General features: G+C 42.3%; 1 protein-coding gene across 4 annotated transcripts in view; it reads right to left on the bottom strand.

Annotated features, from left to right (window-relative positions):
* The window catches only part of Myt1 (myelin transcription factor 1), a 62,003-nt gene that overhangs the window by 38,498 nt on the left and 10,928 nt on the right, over window positions 1–12,577 (bottom strand). For 3 of the 4 annotated variants that reach the window (XM_021186542.2, XM_029474730.1, XM_029474729.1), the window contains exons 2-4: window positions 8,524–8,624; window positions 1,599–1,653; window positions 596–626 (exon numbers count right to left, since the gene is read on the bottom strand). In XM_021186542.2, coding sequence (XP_021042201.1) covers window positions 596–626; window positions 1,599–1,653 — 86 coding nt within the window. In that variant the 5' untranslated portion in view covers window positions 8,524–8,624. Of the gene's footprint in view, window positions 1–595; window positions 627–1,598; window positions 1,654–8,523; window positions 8,625–12,577 lie in introns of those variants that run through there. The other variant, XM_029474731.1, reaches the window with a different exon arrangement.

Here is a 12,577-nt window from a genome sequence, read left to right as displayed (position 1 = left end):
GCTATACAGAGAAACCCTGTCTCGAAAAACCAAAAGAGAGAGAGAGAGAGAGAGAGAGAGAGAGAGAGAAAGAGAGAGAGAGAGAGATGTTGTCACACACATTTAGTCACAGCACTTGGGAAGCAGAGACAGGAAGATTGCTGGGAGTTTTGGGCCATCGTGGTCTACATAACAAGCTCTAGGCCATTCAGGAAAACACAATGAGACTCTGTTTCAAAAAATAAAAATGCTCCCACCACAGCCTATGTGTAGTCAACCAGTGTGAGCCATGCATACTATAGATCATCCCCACATGGCACGGTGGACGGCAAACACNTAGACACCATTGTATGCAAAAATCACCAAAAGCAACTTGTTGTGGTTTGGGGGACCATGGTGACAGTGCAAATGCTAGTGAAGAACAGTTCGAGGGTGATCTATGGTAGGGCCAATTTTGAGCTGAGAAAGAGCATAGTTGGATATAGACAGCAAGATATGTCACAGAGAAAAGCTGTTTCCTCAGAGACAACAAGAGTTTGTGGGAAATTTTATAAAAATTACATTATGGGCAAGAAGGTGGAGAACCGTGCTCATGCAAATAGGCATACTTTCTTACCTGAGATCTGCACCTGTGGTCTCTGGGGGTCCTGGGTAAGATATAGGGAAAAATAGAAATACACATACATAGGACTTAGACTTTCAGAAGAATATTTCCCTAAAAGTATAAACCTAATAAAATAACTGACACTTTCACAAGGACAAGATGCCCACCCTTTGCTGACCTATAAGAACTTCCCCCGAGGTCAGTAGAGAAAGCTGCCCTCTTAACAAGGTGCTTGGTCTGGGATCCCTACACCAGACATACACACACACCCCAGATTTTCAGAGAAAACCTGATAATCTCTCTACCCTCAGGCTCGGGGTGTTATCTCTCTGTAATTGCAGATAGATGTCAGCTTTTGGCAGGATATATTACCTACCAGATTAAGTTGCACAAAAACTAGAACCAGCAAAGATGTGCCTGGTCACAATGATGGGCACTAACTACAAGATATGCAGGAGTCCAACCAGAATAGGCAGCGCTTACATATTCAAAACTTTTGAATACTCTGTGATATCCAACTGGAAGCTCCAAGTGAGAGAGTTGGGGTTGGGTGAGGGGATGACCAAGTAGGTAAGCTTCAGTATTAATAAAGTGAAAAGGGCCTATCCTCTCCCTTCCACCCATTATCAAGTCTACCTAACAGCCTTCAAATGTCCAAGAGCANCAACAATAATCTCTGGAAAGAAAGGGGCCACTGGCCAAAGGTTAGTGGTGGCCAAAGGCCAGGGACCCTTCCTTTCTAAATTAAGCAGGTTCCTGACTGAACTCTGCTCTCCCACTCTGTGGAACTGTACTTGTCCCCACACTCATACAGCCTGAAGCAAATCTGTATGAGCTGAAAAGGGCTTCAGGAAACCCTTAAATACTGCATCAAGGAACAGTCGAGGAGCCCTAAAGTCCCAGATGCCTAGTATAGGCCAAAGGCTACCAGGAAGCTGAGCATTTAATTACACCAACAGTTTAGAGAGGGCAGCTGCCAAGGATGGGGACCAGGCCAGACTGCATTGGCACTGACCTCGGAGGGTCTTGGACCGTGTGCGGGTTCGCTTGTCATCACTTTCTGAGCTCATCTGCAAAGTAAAACAAGCACAATGTTAAGAACCACCCAAGGCAAGCACCTGCTGTGTCATAAACCATCGGAAGCACTGGGTCATTTTCTGACTGAAGTTTTGCTATGGCAGGAAGATTATCTGTGAACAACAAGAATGGGACCAAAAGAAGCAAGTTGGGAGAATGTTGGGGTTCTGCTGGGGAGAGACCACCAGGCTTAATGATATCTTATTCACACCTCCTAGTGTCTCACAGTGCTCCACCCATACTGTTCCAGTTTCCTATCTGCCCACAAAGCCTCACGAGCATAGATATTCCATAATAAAAGGGGCTCCTGGCACAAAGAGTGACACCCACTGCTTACCTTATCAGGCAGGTACTGAGGTACAGGGCATATTGCTGACTATTGATTCAACTGGTGGAGATGAAACTGGGTCCACTTAACATAGTCCAGGGCCTATCTCCCATGAACATTGTCTTCCTACTCTACACATGTTTTAATGTTCCTAATATACTAGTGTCATGTGGGTAAAAATTGGTTGCTTGAGTAACACTGAGGTGTCCTCTGGCCTCTGGCCTGTCAAGTGTATTAGAATCTTGACTCACCTAGAGAAGCCTCCATAGGGCTGCTGCCCACAACATGGTACTTTGAGAAAACCACAGAAGAGCTACTATGAAGGTGACAGCCACAGATAGGGCACATCTGAGGATGAGGGTCCCCAGGTGAATCCTCATCTTGTGTCACCATGGCAAATCTGAAGGAACAGATAAAATGTTGGCAAACTCTGTGATGTGGGAAACAATCTTCTCACAGATAACAGGACTGAGAGGGGCAGGTGTACACCCAAGCAGAAGACTGGCTAGTTAAGACTTACTACCTGCCCCCACAGTCAGAAGAGATAGGAGGCAAACCAACATCTCTCCCAGACCATGGATTCTACCAGGACAACAGAGCTCTGTGAGTGGTTTGGAAAGGAGGAAGTAAGAGAATGGGATATGCTGCAGAAGGAAGAGACTGGCAAGATTCAACCCTCTACCTCACCAAGTAGGAAAAAAGAAAACAGAATTAATTCCTCAGTTGGCAGATGAAATTCACACATGAACTGTCCCATGAAGCAGTATAGCATACAGTGATCTATATAATTTGTTAAAGAGGAAAAATAAAAAATGGGGTAATTTATGCAACCTGTCAGCTCCAGGGTATGGAGCATAATGCCATAAGTCATGTGTTTATTATAGCCCTCTCATAGAACAGAGACAATTACTATAATTTCTATTTTTAAGGCAGAGGCTCCCCGTGGACCAATGGCTCACATTTAAAGTAAAGAGAGGAGCAGGTGTCAAAGGGACGTCATTACATCTATGAGCCTTCAAACGTCGATTGCACTGAGCCAGTGCACAACGCCTTCTGAGGCAGGGCACACAATACATCTGATTGCCCCATGCCTGTGTTCAGCTGAAATGTAATCTATAGCTTTTTGTGTCAGTTTTCCCAAGGAAATTGGCAGGCATTCTGCTAGATTAAAGTATGCCTTGGCAATTTGGATTTCCTGTGGATAAATTATTCAAAGGGCAGAGAATAGAGAGGGTTACAGGGATGTGTAATGGGCATTGCTTGCAAACTGTGAGCTCCCATTGATGAAGCTAACAGCTGTGGCATTCATTGTCCTGAGCACCTTCTCTTTCCGATTTACTTGCATCAAGTGTTCAATGTACAAGAAGTTCTCTTCAGTTTGCATAGCTTTGATTTAAGAAGGAAACTCCTGAACTNGTGGGAGAGAAGCCAGGCTCTTTAGTATGATGAGAATGTGTTCATAGGATCTGGATGACTTGTGAAGTCAATGCCAAGGGGTGATTCTCCTCTCACTTTTGAAATTGACAGTGGTAGCTGCTGTAGAGGCATCTGGCAAAAAATGTGTGAGAAATTCACATGCTTTCTTTTACAAAGTACTGCAGAAGGCATCTATAGACCTCTTACCTATAAGTAGTATAACCATTAGGNCATCATGCTCAGGGAAGCACTGTGCCTAACACTGCCCAGACTCACTGACTAATTGGCCTGGCAGCAGATCCTAAGACTTTCTGCCTGCTCCATACATCAATGGTCCCTGCCTATGGTACAACTGCAAAGGCAACGAGGTGCTTCTCAATTTTCCGTTAATTTGTTTTGTTTGTTTGTTTTTTGTTTTGTTTTTGTTTTTTAAACAACCCTTTTATTTCTTCCAAGCACAAACAGGAACTGTTTTTGCACAATAACTCAATCGCCTCTTGCCTTGAGGGTGAAAGGGTCTCTTTGTTCAAACAAATAATCTTGCTCCACTGTGAGGTCGGGGATCTTTCCCAGGAACATCTGCTGTTTCTCTAACATCAATGTCATACTGCTGATAGAGCACAACTTTAGTTCTGACATTTTATCAAGTTTTACCTTGTATAGGAAAATTGGAGAAAATAATTTCCAAATACAAACACTGTATTCAGCCATAGCTATTACATTAGCCTGAGAGAACTGTGTCTCCATCCAGTCACTAAACTTGATTCCTTGGTACTATCTTAAAAGCAGTCTCACTGGAGGGTGTTTGTTTATTTTTGTTTTTGTTTTCATTTCATTTTGTTTTGTTTTTTGCCTCGAACTGTTCTGCATTGCTTTAGAAAAAGCAAGACCTGTCATTCAGGCTTTTTAAACACAATTAGTAGCCCCTTTTCATACTCATTTGCCAAACTGAGCTCCCTGTGTCGAACCTTTACAAAGTCAAGAACCAAAATATCAAATGCAGCAAGAAGCCTCAAAACCTGAAGATTACTTTGGCTCTGTTTTGGTTGTCTGAGAAATAAACTCAGAAACTCAACACAGCCAAAACAACAAATAGCTGGTCTTTAAAAAGAAACGATGCAGGCATGGTGGCACACACCTTTAATCCCAGCACTGGCAAGGGAGAGGCAAGCAGAACTCTGTGAGTTCAAGGTCANCCTGGTCTATATAGCAATTTCTAAGCCACACAGGCTTAAAAAAGAAGAAGGGGCAGGGAGAGGAAATAATAATCATGAGTTTTGTTTTTTAGAGGCCCAGGCATTCCCTAAGTCAGTTGGTTCTTGTTGAGCTTTACTTTGACATCTGAAGCCAATTGCCCACACCCTCCAGGATGGACAGGCTTCCTACCCACTTCTTGCCTGATATCCAAGGATTATCCAAGGGCAGAATCTGTGCTGAAACTTGACCCCAAATGGAGGTGACATGGCCTTGGGAGTTTTTCACATCATTCTAGAAAGGCAATGAAGCTGTTCAGGAGTGAACACAAAGATAAAGAACCTCAGATCCCTGAGACCCTGAGACCCTGACTAGGGATAGGAACAGTGATCTGACAAGTGAATACCTAAGAGTATCCACAAGAGACACCTCAGCATTGAGGTGAGTTATCCCCAGGAGCCAAGAGTACCTTTGGATAGACAAATCAAACTCAATGGTCAGACCTCTGCCATTCCTCTGACCACATCTCTTTATTTGTTCCTAACCAGTTCATTTCCTGAAAGGTCCCCATCTTGTGCTGAGGAGAGCTCCCACCTTCACAAATGTGAGGTCATTCACTGCTGCCTCTTGCAGAGAGCTATTCAGGACACATCAAGCAAAACACAGCAGATGGAGAAAAGAATGAGTGAGTATGTGGGGCAGTCAAAACTATCTTAGAAGCTGGTGCTGGTGGAGGAGGGATAAATCAGAGGGAGCTGAGCAGATAGCTGCAGAGTCTTGGTTGGAAATTCTGGGCCTCTTGATACCATGGGCCATTCATTCTAGCCCTGGATTGGAAGGAGATACTTTGGTGTTTTATTTTACTTAAAATGTACTCTAGCTAGGAGTGATGACACATNCCTTTAATCTCAGCAGGATTAAAAACAGGCAGAAGCAGACTGATCTTTGTGAATTCAAAGCTAGTCTAGTCTACATAGCAAGTTCCAGGCCATCCAAGGCTACCTAGTGAGACAGTATCTCATGGTGGAAAAATGTGCTCTAATAACCAGAAAAGCTAAAATATTAGAATAGATTTAGGACAGTTTTTAAAGCCATAGGATCATGTAGATTACCATGTTCTAACAGAAGACTAAGGTTTTTGTACACACTTTCTCTGGAGACCTGGGGGAGGATGTCTTCCCTGCCCACAGGAAAAAGCTGAAGTAGCTATGGGGTAAAAATGTAGCAGAAATTGGTCATCCGTTGCCCTGCTTCACTTGGCAGTATCTTATTCACTCCATTGAGAGAAAAAAATAAATACAATGGTTTATCTTTTGGGGGGGGCTCTCCTTGTGGCAGCCAAAAGGGTTANAAACTGTCTTGTGTTCTGACAGTAGTATTAACCTGTGCAGACCCAAGTCTAAATCTACCACTGTGTTGGGGAAAGGAGCACTCCACTTAGGATTCATGAGCAACTTTCAAGCACCAGACTTACTTTCTCCTCCATAAAAACTACAATCAGGACTATCAGAGTCTCTATTCCATTTTCTGATTACCATTAATGCTTTCCCTTCCTTTTGTATGTAAGCTCATAGGCACAGAAGGATGCAAAAGTTCTCCTAGAAGTACATTCTACTTCCTATAAACCATGTGCCCGTGCCCCTATATCCCGCTAGGAGTCATCATAGTACTTCCTGGGTCTTTGCAATGGTAGTTCTGTTCCCCTTTGGGGTATATCCTAATACATGTCTGACATTACCCTCACTGTTCTTCCACCAATTATGCAATCTACTTACAAGTAAGTAGACCTGCCACTTCCTGTGATATAGAAATGTCACTACCCATGAGACATTATTCAGAAAATGACTCAGGATGGGGGTGTCTTTGACAATTCTAAACATGAGATCTTGGCTCACTCCAACCCCTAAATAAAAATTATAACCAATTAGGCTACCTGGTAAAGCAGTTATATCTGTTTCAAACTTCATAAAGGGAATTTCTTTCTTTGTTTCTTCTTTGAGACATGGTCTTGCTATATAGCCCAAGGACTTATATTGTCCCTCCTACTTTATCCTTCCAAGTTCTGGGATTACAAGTGTACCTAGTTATAAATAGGTACCTAGTTTGTATCTCTCAAGGGTCACTGGTTTGTATCTCTCCAGGTTGTTGATCCAACAACATCAAGTCAGACAGCTAAAAAAGAGAGTCACCTCCATCCCTGAAGTTACTTCTGTTTAATTGTCCTTACCAGAGATCCTTGTTCCATAACTAATTGTCCACTGAGTAGTGTATGCCTTGGGACCAAAGGTTTTATTCAGAAGGCATTCAAGGTTCACCATCTGTGCCTAACATACTAGCACATGGTTTCCCCTAACATACCAACATAGGCCTTCTCTAACCACCCCACATGGTCCTAAGCTATCCAGCTACCTGAGCTGTGGTGAGTTCAGAAGGCAAGCACATCACTGATCTTATTATGTGGGCCACTTCCATGGTCCTTCCTGTTGGCTCCTCTTACCCACATGCCATCTTAGGTCACTAACCTATGCTATTTCTCTTAGTCTCTGTCAAAGGAGATCACCTATGCTACCCCTCAGTTCTGACCCATCAGTCCATTCACNTCTTCCCTCCTCTGCTGGCCTATTCTTTATCTTAGTTCTTTGTTTCTTTCTTTCTTTTTAAATGCCACCATGTAATAGCTATCTTGGAACTCACTATGTAGTTCCACCTGGCTGGCCTTGAGCTCACAGAGATCTGTCCAAAGTAAAACAGATTGGCTTACAGATGACACAGTTATAAAGCCTTAGTGCTGCTAATAGGGCCCAAGTGTCAGCCACAGGCTCATTACCAGCACCTGCATTCTGAACAGTCACATGTAGCTCATGGCAAGCTCAAACCTTCTGAGCATGTTGTGCCTGGGCTGTGGAGAAACCAGAGTCTTCCTACTTCACTTTGACAGGGTACCAAGCAACTACAGAAACTATTTTGCTTAGAGCCAATTTCATGGTCATATGATCTAACACCCATGTCTCTTGGGGAATCCTCTGGGCTTGGGTACAGTGAAGTGAGAGAGGTCAAAAATTCAGTAATAGAAATAAATAATATTTTATCATAGGACACTGTGCTAATCATACTCAGCACACTGATAAAGAATCAAAATGAGTCTGAGTACTTAGCAAAGTGACCATAATAGACCTGTTAATTATACATTTCTATCACCAGACATGAAGGAGAAATAGTATATTCTAATAGTAAAATGCAAGTACCCTGAGGTGTCATTCTGCCTTAAACTCATGGTCTTTTCTATCTATATTTAGGCTGTCCCTTATCCTGGATGCCATGCCTAGGTGTTGACTGAGACACTGAATACAAAGCTTCAGCATCTCAGATAATAAGTTGACATCTGGACACCAGAGAGATGGTTCAGTGGTTAACAGAACTTATTGCTCTTTCAGAGAACCCAGGTTCAGTTTCTAGCACTCAGTGGCTCACAACCATCTGTAATTCCAGTTCCAGGGAACCTAATGCCCTCTTCTGACCCCTCACATCATGCACAAGCATACATGCAGGCAAAATATTCATAGACATAAAATAAGTGAATCTAAAACATTTTTAAAGAGGTTGGCATCTGGCCTCCAAGTATGATGCCCCATGCTTCTTTCTATTTTGACTCCCAGCTCTAATGTTATCTGCTCTGGAGAGTGGGTCTCAGACAGAGTAAGTCAGTAGGAAGTTGTAGAATTAAAGGGTTAGTGACCAAAACCAGGATCATAGATAGGCACTATCCCCAAGATCATCCCCAAGAGTATCCGTGGGAAGTAAGGATCCTGTGTCACCTCTATCACATGGAGTTTTATCTATTCATCCTTCTTTCTCTAACTAAAAAAATGGCTAGGTGATCTTGGTCCCCATCTCATCTGTGAAGGACCCATGGCCAAGCCCTTACCTTGTTGTATCTACACAGGAAATGTCTCTCAGTTCTGCAGCTACTAGTCTTGTCTTCCTGTGTCCACCTCTGGGTCAGAAGTTTGCCCCGGAACTCATTTTCTGAGGATTTAAAAGAATAGAAGTTCAGAAAAGGGAACTCTGACAAATATCAGCTAGGCAGACCCATGAAGAGAAAGGAAAAAAAAATGCAGGACACTTTTAAATGTAGCACAGCACAATCTCTGGAATCTATCTGAAAGACAAATTCACTGCTCATGGGTGTTCCAGGAGAGAGAGAGAGAGAGAGAGAGAGAGAGAGAGAGAGAGAGAGAGGAAGAAGAAGAAGGAGGAGGAGGAGGAAGAGGAGGAGGAGGAGGAGGAAGGGGAGGGGGAGGGAGAGGGAAAGGGGGAGGGGGAGAGGGGGAGGGAGAGGGAGAGGGAGAGGAGAGACCCTTACTCTTTAGAAGCAGAGGGCCTACACCATGGCCTCACCTCTGGTGGCTATTTTGCACATGTGTCACTGGGTAGACACCCTGTTCCATTCAGGGCACTAGTATGGATCATATGAGGCCCACCTTGGAAGCAAAGATGGTACTGAGGGATTTTGAAAACTAACTGGCCAATGAATGAGTAACTCAATCATAACTACATTTTTTATTATCCCAAAAGAATGTGCAACTCAGGTCCATTTGCTTTTGTTAAATGTATGTTATGTTTTCAACTTCTCAAGCACCCACTGACTGAGGAAAGTGAAGCCCATCCAGTGGGCCTGATCATCTCTGATAACATGGCCTCTCACAAGGAGCCCTTCACCCCACTAGCACTCATTACTTGTTTTNAGTATATTTTCTCCTCCTGGTTTTTACTTCTCTCCAGGGCAATGCCTACAGTTAATATTTAATTCTCATAATTCACATAAATTCACACATCTAAGCAGAGGCTGAATATATCAGCTGGACACGACAAAGAAATTCATTGTGTACCTATTCCCTGAACGTCATTCCCTGTCTCCATGACAACCTGCTTTCTATGCTGCAGTTTCAAAGGAAGGTCATTAGTTACCAACAATAAAAACAGGAAATGAATATTTCTACATTCTGCTTTCTTCTCCTAGGAGAAGGNAGATTGAGTACACATTATCATAAATATTATCTTCCCCACCATTACCCTATATTTTTAGTGGGATGCATTCCCAAAACTGTTTTTATCCAGAATTCTACCACTCCTGGCCCCAGTCACCCTATATCATGACCATCCTCTTGTTCCTTGAAAATATCTCCATCCCCTTAAAGGGCTCATAGTCCCTTCATGAGCCAAGACAAAGAATAAATTAAACATAGCTGCCAAAGCTACAAAGTCTCCAAAGGAACGGGGTCCTGTAAGACTGGGGCACATCCTAAACCACAGAAAATTCCTAAAAGAGGAAGCTTGCTTCTCTTTGAACTGTGAGTTCCCTATATGGAAATGCTGAGGATCAGCTTCATTTGACCATAAAGGGGTGAGGTGTAGGACTTTTCTCACAATTCAAGGTCTCTGGGTCTCATCTATAGAGGGAAGTTAATGGTCATCATTATTGAGCAGGTATCAAGTATGCTTTCCCACAGATATATCTATATAATCTATATCTCTCTATATATAATATATATATATCATCTCTATGTCTGTCTGTCTGTCTGTCTGTCTGTCTCTATCTATCTATCTATCTATCTATCTATCTATCTATCTATCTCCATCCTTGAGTCTTATAGCAGGAACTGTAACCTAGTGCTTATGTACCAAAAGAACCACTAGGCAACTGCCACCAACAACAAGATGTCTAAGAATGGGATCCATGCAGAAGAAACCATTGGGAAGAATACATACTTGGAAGGTGTCATAAGTGAACAGTCAAGAATTGTGCCAGCCATTAGGTGCTCTTTATGGGAACAGGCATATAAGGGTTATCATGTGTCTCCACTGTACCATTAAGGAACTGGGAGAAAACTGGACCCTGAAAGGCTCAGGGTTCTGATTCTGAATGTCTGTTCCAGAGAACATGCTATAGAAGCCTGTGCACTGACTGGTTCATGAGGCTCAATCAGAATTATTTGTTATAGGGTCATACACAAACATGTGAGGTGACTGGAGCATAGCTCAATGACAACTGAAGGACTTAGTCTAAATTATGAAAGGTGTCCCAGAAGCTACCTGCCCTAAGGCATCTCCTGTAGGTCTCTTCTGCTCCTTAGCTTGTCATGCATATGTATCTGAAAAGGAACCTCTAGTGTTATGTGGGATGAGAGATAAGCAATATATGGCACTTCTACTGCCTCACCATTCCTAAGATTTTGGAAATCAGCCCTTTGGGATTCTCCACCACCTTTAGCCCAAGAACTAATGTTTTAAGTCAACCTGAGATACCACATCTGCACAGCAAAATACCAAGACCTTAAACTCATCTACTCCCTAAAGTGGGGCTCTTATCTAACATTAGTAACAAAGCCAATGAAGCACTTCAGAACAAAAGCAAAACACGGACTTTTCCTCACAACCTGTCGACACAGNTNAGAGTTCAGCAAAGTGCTGACACCTGTGTCAAAACTTTGTATAAAAGATCCTGAAAGCAGCATGACACAATTTTTCTTCCTTTGTNCACAAGTTTCTTGCAACAATAAGAATCACTAAAAGGAGTCAGCAGTATGGGGTTCTCATATGATCCCTTTATTTTACACTGGGACGTACATATGGCCAGGTCCTGCCCTATGGACTCTACATGCTATACCTTTAGTCTACTGTCTAGACTCTATAAAATCCATAGTCCTGATCACATACTAANTCCAACAGCATAAAGGACTAACTAATCTGAGGAGAGCCCTACCCAGGAGTGTGGAGACCAGAAGCTATGCTTTCCACAGATTCACAGTGGTATCACCAAGTGGTCCATAGTTCATGATGACCTGACTCTATGATCACCTTTCCCTCTAATTCTTAACACCTTTGTACACAAAGTGAGAATAACTACTTGGAGATTAAGAAACATTTGAAAGAGCCCTTAGTGATGCTTGAAAACAGTGTTGATTNTGTCACTATCACCACCTTTACCACCAGAAGTTGACTAACAAAGAGGTTTTGGTCAAACAAGACTATTTGCNGATTCTCAAGTGTCTAATAAGTTCATCTGAATCCTATTTCTCTATGTGAACAGCCTCCATACTGGAGAACATGCTGCGCAGAAACATCACCTATAGCTAGGATAGAGTGTTCATTGTAATCTCTGTTAGAGACCTAGAGCCCTTCTCTGTGTTTGTTCCACAGCGATCCCAGATCCACAGTTACAAGATTCTGTGGGGAAAAGTTTTTTTTTATTTAAAACAAAAAATTTAAAGACAAAGTTGAAGGACTCATGCTTCCCTGTTTCAAAACTTACCATAGCACTAGAGTTACCAAGATAATATAGTATCCTCACAGGATGACCAAGTAGATAAATGAGACTGACATTCAACAATGATGCTCGAATGACTTAGTGGGAAGAATAATCATTTTAATAAATGTACTGAAACAACTAGAATCTAATAGAAAGAAGATAGACCTCAAACAGTTAAAAAAAATGCAACTCACAATACATCACAGACGTACCTATAAAACTAAAATTTTTAGAAACCCTAAAAGAAAATGCTCTTGACTTTGGATCAAGCAATGGTTTATTTCTTGTATAGAACACCAAAAGTACTAGACATAAAACTAAACTATGCATGGTGACACATGCTTATTCCAACACTATGAAGGCTGAGGCAGGAGGATTACATGTTCAAGACCATCCTGGGCTATATAGAAAAACCAAGTCTTAAAACAACAATAACAAAATAATATAGGTCTGGAGAGAGGACTCATGGACTCATTGGTTAAGATCACTTGCTGTTCTTACAAAGGCTTCCACTCCCAGTATCCACATGGCAGCTAACAATCATCTGTAACTTCAGTTCCTGAGAATCCAATGTCTTCTTCTGGTTTCTGCAAGCACTACATGCATCAGCTGGACAAACACATGCAAATAAAACATCCATACATATAAAATTAAATCAATGTTTTTAAAT

Source organism: Mus caroli, chromosome 2 (genome assembly GCF_900094665.2).
Source record: "Mus caroli chromosome 2, CAROLI_EIJ_v1.1, whole genome shotgun sequence".
Lineage (NCBI taxonomy): Eukaryota > Metazoa > Chordata > Mammalia > Rodentia > Muridae > Mus > Mus caroli.
This window is presented reverse-complemented; position numbering and strand designations above follow the sequence as displayed.